This window comes from Coffea arabica, chromosome 10e (genome assembly GCF_036785885.1).
Source record: "Coffea arabica cultivar ET-39 chromosome 10e, Coffea Arabica ET-39 HiFi, whole genome shotgun sequence".
NCBI lineage: Eukaryota > Viridiplantae > Streptophyta > Magnoliopsida > Gentianales > Rubiaceae > Coffea > Coffea arabica.
The window spans coordinates 3,827,282-3,842,349 of record NC_092328.1 but is presented as its reverse complement, the minus strand read 5'-3'; the positions used below and the strand labels follow the sequence as shown (position 1 = coordinate 3,842,349).

At 35.5% G+C, this 15,068-nt stretch overlaps 1 protein-coding gene across 1 annotated transcript; it reads left to right on the top strand.

The window, feature by feature from the left end:
* The first annotated feature begins 1,246 nt into the window (after positions 1-1,246).
* Positions 1,247-2,396, top strand: LOC113711700 (ethylene-responsive transcription factor ERF011-like). The gene has a single exon (XM_027234866.2). It carries the CDS (start codon positions 1,752-1,754, stop codon positions 2,196-2,198), a length of 447 nt encoding a protein of 148 aa, XP_027090667.1. The 5' UTR covers positions 1,247-1,751; the 3' UTR covers positions 2,199-2,396.
* The last annotated feature ends 12,672 nt before the right edge of the window (positions 2,397-15,068 follow it).

Here is a 15,068-nt window from a genome sequence, read left to right as displayed (position 1 = left end):
TGTTAGGGACAAAAATGAACGTAGGTCGAGTAACAAGATTAAATACAAACGGGATCTGACCTTTTTGAACCTATAAACATTATCACGTGTACATCACATGGTTGTATTTAGACTAAAAAGTAGTAAAAAACTTAGGGTGAGATCAAGTTTGACCTACTTAATTTTATGAGAGATGTAAAATAACATTTTAAAAGTGAAAGACAAAAAATTCATTTGTCGAACTATGAGGAATGTTTGAAAGATTTTCCTCGAGTTAAAGGAAAAGAAAAGAAAGAGCAAGTTATACGGAAAAAGGACAAAAGAGAAATGATCTTCTATATCTTTTTTTTTTTTTTTTGAGTTTTTTGAGAGTTTAACATATAAAAAACTAAAATGTTGTAATATGTTTTTACATGTTTGCCCCTTCGATTGAGAAGATTTGACTTTTTAAAGGACAATAGGTAGGAATAGGGGGCAAGTAAATTGAGTCGAGTTCAAGCACTGTATTATTAGAGTGCAGCTCAACCTAAAATACTTGAACTATAGTTTGAAGTCAAACTATTTAATTTGAGCTCTTAAAACTTTAGTTTTAGCTCGAGTTAGGTTAGATTACAAGTTATTCGTGCTTAAATTGGGTCTAGCTCTACAATCGAGTTCAACTGATATAAATTAATATTTATACACTTTTAAACAAGGACATGATAGACATTTTGCACTAATAAATATGAAGAATTCAAAAAAAAATATAAATTTAAAGTTTGATTGAGTTCAATAAACTTGAATGATAAGTTTGGAACTCAAATTCTCAAACTGTTCGAGCTGCTCAAACTTTAATTTTGACTGCATAAACTCGTAAATAACTCGGATTCAACTTCTGAGAGCTATAGAGTTACATGGAAATATTCACTTATTGCCTTCCCTATCCTTTTCTTCACTTTCCATTCATTGCAAGAAGACAACTTCACTGTTTGGAGCGATTTGGCAATCCTCCATTTCCCTTTTTTTCCCTCTAGGTTCGCCTCTCAAATGAGATAACGGATGCAACTTTCTCCCTAAATCAATTTTCATCTCTTCAAATCTTCACCTTTCAAACGAAGCGTAGAGAATTAAAGAAAATCTAAAAGGAGAAAAAAAAGAAAAAAAAAAAAGAAAAGGCTCTTGCATGAGGGAGAGGCGACCCTAAAATAAGGGAAAAAAAATAAAAAGAAGGGAAGGAAGTGAGTGAAGCGATGGACTATGTCGGCCAAATTTGTACTTATCTTTAAGGAAGATCAATCAACGTGGCGGCCGAGCCCAGACGACAGACTAGCAGCCAAGTAAGAAATCCCCCTCTCTAATGCGTGCTGTTTATGCACTCCTTCCCCTCCTTTCCTCCTCAATCATAACTCATCATTCCTGCTTTCTTCCATTCATGATTCGCCAGTCGCCACCCCCTGAATTCATTTCTCTGTCCACGTATATATATGTATAAATGCTCTATACAACACATATTTCATCATACTTATTATAACTGTGTCTGTATTCTCTCCCACCTCCATATAAATATGATTGGCCCTCCTAAGGCAAGCTTTTTCCTTGGACGGTTGTTATCTACCTAAAACAGAATCTTCTCCTCAATTCTTCTTTCTTTCTTTCTTTCTTTCTTTCTTTCTTTCCTTTTGGGTGAGCAGGTCACCCAGAGACTGATAGTTGATTTCTTCAAGAACAAAAGAAGAAAAAGGGAAAAAAAAAAAGGGTTCTTTTTCTTTTTTCGTTTTTACCTATCGGGTGATATGGAAGGGGGGTGTTGTTCAAGCACAGAGAAAAGAAAGGAAAGGGAAAATCATCACCAACAGGAGAAACCCTACAGAGGAATAAGGATGAGAAAGTGGGGTAAATGGGTGGCTGAGATTAGGGAGCCTAACAAGAGGTCAAGAATATGGCTTGGCTCCTACTCTTCTCCGGTGGCAGCGGCGCGGGCTTACGACACCGCCGTCTTCTACCTTAGAGGCCCTTCTGCGAGGCTTAACTTCCCTGAATGCATAGTTGAAGATGATGAGCTGCATGACTTGTCTGCGGCTGCTATTAGAAAGAGAGCTACTGAGGTCGGAGCCAGAGTTGATGCGCTTCAACAAACTGCGGTGCATGCTTCTTCGACAAAATCCAATTCTACTCCTCCTCGCCTGGAGAAGCCTGACTTGAATGAATATCCTAGCCCGGAAACTTCTGACGACAACTGAAAAACGATGTCGAGGACAACTACTTTGATGGCTTTTTTGTTTTCTTGGCGACAAGCAAGATGATCAGGAACTAGAGATGACCTCCGAAGGGAGACTTAGAGCTGTAACGGGGCAAAAAGACGATGGACTAAAAGAGAGTATGCTATATTCTTGGAGGGTAGTGCGTGTAACTTATGATTTCGCGGCTGTTAGTGAAAAGATTTCTCATTGGAATCGATGTTTTGAGATGTATAATCCAAAGGGATTATATGTTGCTTAAATTCTATTACATATATATAGTTGTGAAATTTTATGAGGATTAAAGATGATAAACCATCTATATAGCCTTAAGTCCTGAATGAATCATTTACTAATTAATTCCCTCTCTGATGAAGTTCGATTTTCGTTGTTTATTTGATCTGGGAGGTGGATCGCTCGCTTACTTATTTTTTATATATGTACATATAAATTCAGGACACCTGGTTCTTGAATTGTTTGACAGTTCTCATGATTTTTTGTACTGTTTCATTGAAATTGTTTTGTACGAGGCTTGGGTGGTAATATTGGAAGTTAAGGAGGTGCCGAGGATGGAGACCATCGGAATAATGAGATGATAAAGGAACAGCAGCTATGGCCTACATTCAGTTGCCATATGAAAGAAAAGATAAGAAGATAAGGGTACAAGCTTGGCGTCCCAAGCGCTACCTGTGACGTCCTGTGGATACTGGATGCCACCAGCCACGAAAAAACACACACTTACCTAAGACTCTCTGAAAGGGTTAAAAAAAATTGGATCGATTAAGCATTGCAGGTAGTAGTGGTTTCATGTTTCAATCGCTTTCAAGAGATGGTGGAAGCTTTGAAAAGGCTTGTTTGGTAGTGGAGCATTGCATGATGGGGAGGTGGGCGGTGAGCAATTTTCTAGTCCTCTTTCTTGGCTTTTTTTAATCTTAAAAAGTACAAATGGCAACTTAATATGTATGGCATTTGTTTAGATGCCTTTGGCCACCCTATGAACTGTATGTATGGACCGACCACCCAAATATATATATATATATATAAAAACACTATAAGTTCATAATCTAATTTAACATTTAAAATTAATGGATTCAGATTTTAACGTATCCAGACACATTTGATAACAAAAAAAATTAAGCAACTGATTTAATTAAATGACACTAGATTTGTTAGGCAAAATTTACTCCCAAAAAATAAGTAATGAGTTATCCGCTTATCACTTAACGTGATGTATACTCAAATATATCAGATTTCAGTTTCCATGAAAACAGAAAGGAATCTGGTATTTATGAGAGTCAGGCTAACCAAAAAAAGAAAAAGAAAAAAGTGTTGTTTAGACGTTCCCTGTTTTTGGCGGTCCTTTTCCTATGTTAGTATTTTATTGCTATGTTGCGCAAAGCCGCCAAGGGCGTTCCAATTAAATATTGCCGCCTTTGGTTTTATTTTATTTGGGGAAGTAAGGAGCCGGGGGTGCTTATTTTTGCTTTGCTTTTGGAATTTTTTGTTTGATTTGTACGCGATCTAAGTTAGTGCGACTGTTTTTGTCCGGCGGTTAGGATTTGCAGTCCCCGAACTAACTACTAAAATGAGGGAGGAAAAATCGATCTTAAAAGATTTTTGTCCGGTTGCCTGCTCAACTGGCTGGCTGGCCGGCCGGCTCCTCGGGCTGTCCTTAAAAGACTGTACACTTGGGGTTACGACCGTAGACAATCCTTATAGAAGATAAATTCAAGGATTATTAGGATCCACACACGCGGAATAAATCACGATTGGAGAAAAAAAAAAAAAAAAACCCCCCCCCTAAAAAGTTACAATCCAAATGGAAATCTTGAGAGTTTTGATGTCCTAGAATTTCATAGTTTTTGTGATTACACAAACCCTATGATTTAAACGTCCTATGACACCGACAACTTCTCATTTACCAGCCCAAAGTCGAAACCAAAGGTAACCCTGCAAAAGTTGCAAATTGCTTCCAAGCAAAACTCAGAAGAACGATTGACAAAGAATCTGACACGGGTCTGTTTTCTTGCTGAAGTGATGGCCTCTAGCTTAAGCAACACACTTTAATTTTGATTTGGTAGGTGCAATGGAGTGTCCCGGGTCATTTGACCGTGCTTATGAAAGTGAAACCCTTTTTTATTTATATATATTTTTTAAAAAAAGCAAAGGGATTGAATTTAACTATATTTAAGACGTGGAGATGAAATAGAGGGACATGAATCCAAGACCTTGAGTAATGACACATTCTCTTTATTATTATTGTTGTTGTCATGTTATTAAAGAGGATGAATCCCACTTATTGAACACGTAATCCCTCAATCGCGAGAAAAAAAGTCCTATCAATTACAATGCACTTTATTGTTCATCAGAATAAGTGAATTCCACTTACTGAAATCATAACTTTTCGATCACAGATGAAACGTCTTATCAATTACACTGTAGACTTCACTTTCAATACTAATACCTTCTTGATTATCAGGGTGCAGTAAATTCCTAGACTTGAAAGCAAACTAAGAAAGGTTTGGCGTTTTTCCACTGCTGATTTTGCATGCATTGATTGAGTCCGTCCGTTGAATATTTAAATTGGTCCTGCTCCTTGGGCGACAAAATGTGTTCCAACGCTGCCTCTCCTACTATTAAAATATGATCAAAGTGGACCCAATATTATAAATCGAAGGGCTGAAAAGCACCGAGAAAATAAATTGGCCTGATGGACTCAATTCAGAGCATTAAATGTTTCTGAAAAGGCTAAACCGAGAAAATTGGTTTTGCTGGGCTTTTATAGGCACACATTGATGTTGTTTGTTGAATTACCAAATTTAATCCAATTCCCTTTGTAGGCTGTAGAAAACTGGGGAACTGATCAGCAACAAATTTGGTGGGCACATCTTCAAGAATTGAGATGAAAAGCATATACCCGTCCCCGGGAACAACATACCAGAAGAATGGTGTAAGCTGTCCCTTTAATAAGATTCAATAACCGGGACCATCATAACTTCGAAATCCTACCTGCATCAATGTATTTTGAAAGGTCGTCGAAACCTGTACAATAATAAAAATAAATCTAATTGTCAGTTAAGTAGCCAAAATCTGATTTTAAATACCGGTACTGGAACTCTAGGTGTGCAATGGGTTATTTGATTCACCCTGTTCTCGAAGAGTTTGCTTGATCCGATATACTCGAATGAGATGGCTTTTTTCACAAATAATTATGAATTTATAGACAAGGCAAGTAGGGTCGTATCCTCAGGGACTAGGGATATTTGTCTCTTAATAAATCCAAAGTAACACAGGGGGTGTTTTTATATAAACGATTACAATAAAAGAAATTCAAATAAAAATAAAAATAAATAGCTATTTAGAAATTAAATGACAATTCAATAAAATTAGAGTAACAATAATTAAAGGTCTAACAAAGAAATAACTTCAACAATGGTTCACCTAATTGATCATTGATGCACAAGCAATTTCAATTATTTACTAATAAATATGTTATAACTGTCAAACAAGCAATGACAGTCAACCTCTCTTTACTGTATCAGTGGTTAAGGTACGCCCATAAGATTTAATTCCCTAATTGCTTTACATATTAGAGGAACCCTATTCTAACCAAATAACGCACTATCAGGGTTACTTCAGATTAGCCCGCATTTCAAGGCAATTAAGTAATTATGGATTTAATGCCCTAATTGACAATAGATTACCAAATTAACTAATTATTTCGATCCAAGACAATTAATTAATTAATTAATCACAAGCAATGCAAACAAGAAATATGCGAATACCAATAAATAAAAGAAAAAGATAAAATTAAATCGATCTCATAATTTTTAGGTAAATCAAAATCTCCGTTGTTCCTTGATTAGAGTGAGAGAATTAGTTCATATTTGATATGAAAAACTTACGCAAAATTGAAGTAAAAGTCGCGCCCATTATCCTTGATCGAGGGGGTTCAATTCGTTCAATTGGTAAAAGAATACAGAAAGTGATTGAATCCTCCAAGTGCTCCTGACATGTGCAGGAGGAATCCACCCGAGACTCCAAGGAAGAGTCAAAAGAAACGCTAAGCTAAAAGTCCTGCGTACCAAGAAAGATGAAAAACTACTCAGAACCAAGGAAACGAAGAAAAGTCAAAAGCGAAAGATAGTGCTAGTTCTCTTCTCTGCTCTCAATTCCTATTCTATCTTATTACTAACTAAGCATCCTCTGTGCCACGGCTCCCACCAGGAAGAAGAAGCCCTTCAGCCTTCCTTTTTCTTTTGTAGCAATTACCAAAACGGGAATAAGTGTTTCTTTTTCAAAAATGTTCCTGGAATAAGCTCTATTATTTAGATTTCTTTTCTGTCAAATTGACACTTGTTATCATATTTTGGTTCTACTCCCTGAAATAAATGTAAAATATTAAAAATGAGTAGAATCCAGCAATTAATCCACATCGGGTCAGGTAATAGGGAAAATTAATAATGAAATAAATGATAAAACTGCAACCTATCACTGTTGCTAACGTCCTATCCCGTTCTGTCGTTTTCCAATCAATTGCTAAATCATTTGTAATATTGATGCAGAAATAATAAGATGAAATTCCAACCAAAGATCTCCCAAAATTATTCTGTGAACTGAAGCGAGGCATTTGCCAGATAGTACTACTAGTGGTTTCTGGGCTACGATGTTCAAGATCCGATCTCATGCGCCAATCCATCGACATTGATAGAAAATGGGATGCCAGTGATGACTTCCTCGTTCTGAAAAGTACCCATGCTTAGTCCAATTGGCCCAAACAATTTAAGCTTTTTTTTTATCAAGTCCACTAAGTTTGACATAAATTAGCTCACTTGATATTGATATCAACCAGTACCTTTTTGTATTTTATGTTAGGGGTGGTGGTTGTGGTGTGTGGAAAGCAACAACTTCAATTGAACCCGACAGAAATTGGTAGAGATGTAACATATCTTCCTATAAATGACTGTCAAACACTTGCTTACTTTAATGGTTTGGATCGCCTCATCTCCTATAGTCATTGAATGGAGCTAAACAGACCACAAGTGGATGGATAGCTCCAAATCTTGACATTGAGAATAATAAACGTACCGTAGGAGGAAAATGTATCGTAACGATATTGTTAACGTATATTAGATTAAAAAGTGATCGAAAAATGTGTCCACGAAAAGTCACGATCCAAACAAACAAAGGTGTCATTCAGACAGGTATAAGAAATCTTACGCCAAAACTGAACATATCCTAGTTAAAATTCCATACCCAAAGATTAACAAAACCAATTATGGCTATGTTGTTATCGTTGCGGGGCCCAGTGTGCCCACCTTGATCCTCTTTTCCTAGGTTGGGCATTTAACATGTCAAACATTTGACAACCCTTCCATTTTTATGCACAGCTTCTTTTAATTTCCAAATTAATTGTGTCTTTCAGCTTCTAGTCTTCTGAATTAACATGATGACCACATATTAAAAAATAGGTGCCCCCATGACGCTTGATATGTATACAAATGAAGGGCCACTTGACAAATGCAGCTTAACAGAAGACGACTGCTAGAGCACTTCTTGCTATGCATGGCTTCATGGCTATGCAAATAAACGCATGCCACCAGAACAGTCAATGTAAAAAGCGGGCAGACATCAAAATGATCCTAGTTAAAAGTACCTACAAATTCATCGTCAAGTAATCATAATCCTGTAAATGTATGATCAACATTTTGTTCTGGTGTTTGAAGAAAACAGTCTCATTACCATGCTGAATGATAGAAGGGAAAGTTGTTTCGGGTATGCTGGAGGAGAACCACTAATTAGAACTAGTAATTTGGAAGTTTCATTTTAAGATACTATTTTTTTTTTTAAAGGAATACAGCGAAAGCACAGGTTCGTTCTTAAAAAAGAATGTTGTTGGTCGCAGAGACTGGCAATGATCCAGAGCAAGTGGTTCTGCTTTCAAACCTGCGAAATTACATCTTACGGAAAATGACACATTTGAGATCAAAAAATGGCAACCGGGTGTCCAGAACTTGATCCTGGGCCTACAATACTTTGTTTTCACTCATCATCTTTTCTCTACTTAGAGAGTAGGCGAATCAAGTGGTCGTTAAACCAGGAAGTTACCTTTGTGCATAATGTGATGCGAATACGCGTTGGTTCAATTATTGATATGAATCACTTTCTTGCAAAATATCGTATGTTTAAATTTTTTATTTTTAATGTCAGAGCAGCTGTATTAGCTCATAATCTATATATATATATATATATATTCCTATAAATAATTTACGATCCATTAACATGCTGTCTCTTATAATAGTTACTGGAATTTAAACCACTCAAACTTTTTATTTTGTCAATTTGACAATTTTTTAATAGGAGCCTTTTTTTTTTTTTTTTTTTGTATGTTTGTGTGTGCAACTGTGCAATATACGTGTCAACATATATGTATAGGCATATACATATGTATCTAAATTTCATTGTTCATGTACATGTATATATACTATAATGGCAGTAATATAGGCATAAATACATATATTCATATATAGGTGTTTTTATATTTAGATAATCACATATACGCAGGTCGAAAACAGACCACATTGGGCCTAATGAGGCCAGTTTCAACTTTCAACAAGTCCATCCTAGCCCCAAAAATCCCTATTTTGTTGGCTTGGGATGGGCCGTTCAAAGTTTTACGTCTATTAGGCCCAATTAGATAGCCCACATATTTGAGCCAATCTAATTGTTTGGAAAATAATTTACTACAATTTTTTACGTACTCATTTTCAACAATTACATAAGCAAAAGAAAATATCCTCATATAGTTACTATAATTAAAAAATTATTAGCTCAACATAAAGCTGTTAGCAAAACGTGCTCAATTGGTTCATAAAACTTTGCTAATTTTAAACATGGATAATTAGCATAATGTAAACTGTTTATGTAGTATTATTAAATTGATTAGTCTTTCCTACACACTGACAGTCTTGGATGAATAATAAATATGTAAAATTTGAATTTGAAATCCAATTTTTATACATATGTCATGAATCTAATGATGATAATATATACATTATCAATGTATATAAAATTTACCCTTATTAAATTGGTCGACCTTTAATTGAATTGAGTCTAGTATGACTGTTAGTGAATTAGCTTTTTTTGGGGGGGGGAGGGGGGGAAGGGGGTGGGTTAGAAGTTAGAACTAACATTTGAAAGTAGGGATGGCAACGGGGAGGGATTGGGGCGGGGGACCCCTCCCCCGTCCCCCGTCCCGTTGCCTATTAGTTCCCCCCGTCCCCCGCCCCGCCTTGCCCCGCTTCTCCCACGGGGGCACTCGCGGGGTTAATAAAATTTTATTATATAATTTTATTATAATTAAATTTTAATAAATAATCAAGTACTAAAATATTAACACATCACCAAATTATTATTCATTGTAATTTTACAATTGAAACTCATAAAAACAATTAAACAGAAGTTATTTGAATACAATCCAATATGATGAAATAAATATAACTAAAATAGTCAAATTTTCATTTTTAGTACAAATGCAATCACTAATTCATCATTGTGTTTGTGCTTTTTTTTGAGAAAAAAGTGTTATTCTATTAAGTGTAATTAGAAATTTAGTATAAATGTATTAGTAAATTTAGTATAACTAATTAATAAATTCTATTAGTAGACATGTATAATTATTCATATAATTGATAATATCAATTATATTACATAAACTAATATACATTTTATAATACATCTAACTAATAATATCATTATCATAAGTTTATAACTAATTAACTTACATATAATATATAGTCATTTATATATATATATATATATATTTTTGCGGGTGGCGGGGCGAGGGAGTATACACCCGCCCCCTGCCCCGTTTCTAAGCGGGGGGAATTTTTTCCCCCCGCCTCCGCCCCGTGAGCCCCCCGCGGGGCGGACACCCGCCCCCATTGCCATCCCTATTTGAAAGTGAGAAATGGAATATACTGATATAAACGAACGAAACCTGGATGTTTTACTAATTTTATTCACGGGTACTTGTGCACTTCCGAGTTCCTAATCAAGAAATATGTATGGATTCGTTTGGTTCAAGTTTAATCTTCATATCCATAAGAATATCTTTCGAATTTCTGTTTTCTTTTTGACTAACTCGGAGTAGAGTATGGGATGTTGTCTGGCTTGATGATAAATGATGATTTATGTTGACTTCGATCATGGTGTGTTGCGTTCTAGGAAAGAGCCTTGAGTTCATTTGGCGGGAAACCCTCTTTCCGAGTTTTTTTATTTTCAAAAAAAAGAAATAACAAATGTGATTGGAGTGTGATCTTTTCTGCACTTGGCAGAGGAGTGGGGTAGAACTTGGGAATAGCATTTCATAGTGGGAAATGAAAAGGAAGTGAAAGAGACATTTGGACTTTGTAGGGAGTCAAGATTTAACTCTTTTGAGTTTGTGCAAAGCGCCACAAAGGGGTTAAAAAAAACTCAGATGGATGAATAAAGAAAAAGGCATGAAATGAAGCAGCAGCAACAAAAAGCAAAGCAAAGGGGAAAAAAAAAAAAACAAGAGAGAATAAAATGAAAGAAAGGAGAGAAAAAGTTTGCATTGGGAGGATCTTTCAGTGCCATCAATTCACCAACTTAATTGTTTTTGGACTGTCATCCATTTACACCCTTCTCCTAAGAAAAATCCCTTTCTAAGCACATTTGCGCCCACTTTCCCTTACAAGACATGACATCTTATCACTGTGCCCTCATGTTACTCATCCATCCATGAGTACACATGATACATTCTTTTTCTCTTTTTGGGGGGGAAAAAGTGGAAAGGAAGAGGAAAAAGAGGGGGAGAAAAGAGACTTACTCCATGGAACATTTAGGTCACGAACCAAACTCATCATATGATGAAAAGATGCCCGTGTAAAACATCTAACTTGGAATGAATTTCAATCAGAGAAATGATGCCCTCTCGCATTAACTTTATCTGGCATATACTTATGACATGATTTAGAATCAATGGTTAGTATAGTAGCAATTGCATCGGTGATTGTTTTCCATCAATTCCCAAGCTAAAAAGGTTTCCAATCAAAACGAGAACCAGGGCATGGAAATATAAAGTCATTGGCAAAAGTGACTGAAGATGGCATCCTTAAATCATTCCCTTTCTTTATTTTTTTCTTTTAAAAAAAAATTAAACTAGAATACTAATCATGTTTATGATGAGCCTTTTTTTTTTTTTTTTGGTTCTAAATATAAAGTCATTGGCAAAAGTGACTGAAGATGGCATCCTTAAATCATTCCCTTTCTTTATTTTTTTCTTTTAAAAAAAAATTAAACTAGAATACTAATCATGTTTATGATGAGCCTTTTTTTTTTTTTTTTGGTTCTAAATCTTACCGACAGCCTTGAATTGCTTCAAATGGAAAAGTATATAGAATCCTGATTAAACATTAATTCGAGAATACATAATGACATGGTTAAATACCCAGAGGGTTTTTCATCTGCATATACAATATACTAAAAGGATCTGCAGTTTTTCGTGAATTTAAGTGAAGCATGTTTCGGTGGCCGGGCATGATTAGGAGCTGAATTTGATTCTCATTTCAACAAGTAAAGTTTTTACGTCTTTGTCTAAAATCTGGATAAAACCCTTAAATATTCAAGAATATCAATCAAATTGAGGGGAAGACCCTTGAAGCGGCTCTCCAGTACAATCAAGATTGAGACTGAAACTGCCACCTGCTGTCAATTCTTTTCTTTCCTCGTTCCTGATGTTGCCTCCGGTCAACCCGTCTCATAAATCAAGGGTATGTAGTTCTTAAACCTCCCCAGTTATTCCATGTTCATTCAAAAGGTCCATCGTCCCTTTTACCCTTTTCAATTCTAAGTTGTGTAAAAATCGTCTGCTGCGTCAACCATGCATCCATCTTCCTTTCTTTTTTTTTTACACTCTCTCGTTTCTTTTCTATAGTTTCCTTATTAGATGATCAAGAAACTCGGAAATACTTTAAAGACATTTGTATATTGGAATGCTATACAGGTCCAGACAGACCACAATCTAAAGTAGGTTAATAAGTGTGGGGTACATGTGCATCATAGATGGTCTCCTGCAAAATTCTGCATGCACTACATTCCTCAATTCTTGGTTTGTGGTGTTCGTGGCTCATCTAGAGCGTGAAACAAAAGTATCCAGACGACCGTAACCTGAAAGAATGTACCGTTGATCAAATGCTGCAAAAAAAAAACATTCTCTTTGGGATTCAGATATCCTATCATGAAAGCTGAAATCTTGACTGTAAAGCCGTTATCCGCCGTACTTAGAAACAAAAAAAAAAATGCCTCTAGATCACATGGCATAATGTTGGTGAGACGTCACAAGGGCCTCAATACGTGTCTGATAGCACTGGTGGAACCAGAAGTTGGGACTTAGGGACAGGACTGGTGAAGAGGTATACTTAGGAGGCACTCTTATATTCTTGTAAAAAAAAAAAAATTGGGGCTAAAATCTAATATTTACAAGGATGTAGATGAGAATTTTTAACATTTTAGACAGATATAGAAGGATTTTTGAAGTATTGGAAGAACAATTGCCCTCCCCACCGGCCGTTACACTCTTTGTGTGTGTATGTGTGTCTATATATATATATATATATATATATATATATATATATATATATATATATATATATATATATATTTCTCACGAGTATCTAGCTACTGTACTTCATAGTAATTCTTTGTAGGGGAGGTAAATTAATTTGGCATTGTCTAGTAAGTGTTTCAGCAAGTGTTAGGTGATGTTTGAATTGCTAGTTTTTGTTAAAAAAAAAAATGGAAATATTTCTTAACACATCTTCTAATTATCTTTTTATCTCATGCAAGGTTAAAAAACAAGTCATACTACTCAATACTCAAATCGAGTTTGTCTCGGTAAGAGTTTATTCAGACTTGTTTCTTCAACTAATCAAAGTAATCTTAAACAATAGTTTACTTTCGATAATTTTCCAAGCTCAACTCAAGTTTGGCTCGATTAGCATAAAATTAAAATATTCAAATTATTCGAACTCGACTCCATAAAATTTGTTTGAGTTCGACTTGATAGATAAACAAACCAAGTTGCAACACAATTTCAAATTCAATAAAATAATTAAATAAGTTTAAATACTATGATTTTCAGTTTGATTATGTTCGTTCGTATCCCTAATCTCACATGCATCAAATTCATTATTATACATTTTTCCATAAAAAGTTCTAAAAAATAGTAAATCCAAAAGGGATCTTAGTTTTGAAAAATGTAAAATTAAATCTGAAAAGTGTCTAAAGTGAAAAATGGACGAAATGCAATTGATTATATATTTGGTACTCTAAACGTACGTCAAATCTTAATGGGTAAAACGCTTTTTGGATGAATAACTCTAGAGTGTCGAACTGAGAGTGAGTTATTCCTGACCCCAAGTCCAACTATGGCGATCGAAATGGGAGGCGGAGGCCCTACGCGGCGGTGCCAGCCGAAATGTTGGTGACCTGCTCTTTCTAGGGAGCAGGAGCAAGAATAGGAGTATGAAACGGAGGACCCGAAGAAGATGGGGAAGAGGAATGGGAATTAGGAATTGGTGGGGGAATTGGAATGGGGAATGAAATCAAAAAAATGGTGGTCCATGGGACACGTGCAAATGATGACAATGTCCTCCCTCCCTCAATGATGGTTTTCCACCGTTTCTTCCACTGTGTGGGCTCCCACCTCATGTCCTGCCACCACCCAACCCCAACTTCCAGACTTTTTCTTTGACCGACAATTAACCCCGTCAAATCACCCATCTCCTTCCCTTCACTTCGTCTTTTCTACTTAACCAAATGCTTGAGAAAAAAAAAGGCTGTCAAAAATTATTTAATTTTTTCCCCTTTTTATAAAGGAGAGGTATTGAATTTAAAACTTCCTGCACATAACCGCTTCTTATGCTCCAATCAAATCCTCCCTGCCCTGTTCAAAATTATTTGCATTTGGAGTTGGATTGCATGTTTGTTGCTAGTCTAGCATAGATCATTGCGGACTGTTTTTCCTTTGAATTTCGGGGATCGGGTTAGAAACTTGCGCCGGTTTGTTTGGATACACATATTATTCTAAATAATATTTCGCTTGCATCATAAACACATTTTTCAACCCATCTTTTTATATTCCCAATCAACTTTTTATCTTACATACATCACATCACAAAAAGTACTACAGTAATTATTCTAAATAATACTCTATCCAAATAATTATTTCAAATAATATTTTTTCCAAATAATATTTCAAATATATGTCCACTTCAACTTTCATCGAAAACAAGTAATATTATTGAAAGTGTGTCTCAAAAATAAAAATCACAAATACTTGCTTTTCTATTTTTATTTCTTTTAATGTTTTTGAAAGAGGGTGGGTATGGATCAAAAGTGAAACTTTACTCATCCCTGAGTACTTCCTCATTCTCATTTTGGATGCCATAATAATAGTCGATTTGTTAAAGGTGATAAGAATGTGAGGAGCGAGGGATTATAATTAGAAGATTTTTTGTTCCAAAAAGGAAAAAAAAAAAAGCGCACAATCCGCATCTGGAAGGTTTGCTTAGGATCAGACTTATGCTGCTACGTCTTCGCCAAATACTACTACTTAGCTTCTTTTCAATAGTATATCGAACATGAAGCCATCTCGCTCCTAATTCTGCCATTTTTTAAGTCCTTAAAAACGGCGGAAGGTTTTCCCATGCATAATGTGAAATAGGAATCCCTTATTTTTCGGATGTTTAAATTTGTTTGTTGGTTTTTGTATTCCTCCCCTTTTGTAAAAAGCATAATACAAATTAAATTTCAGGAGAAAAGTTGTGACACTATCATAGGGATCAAACT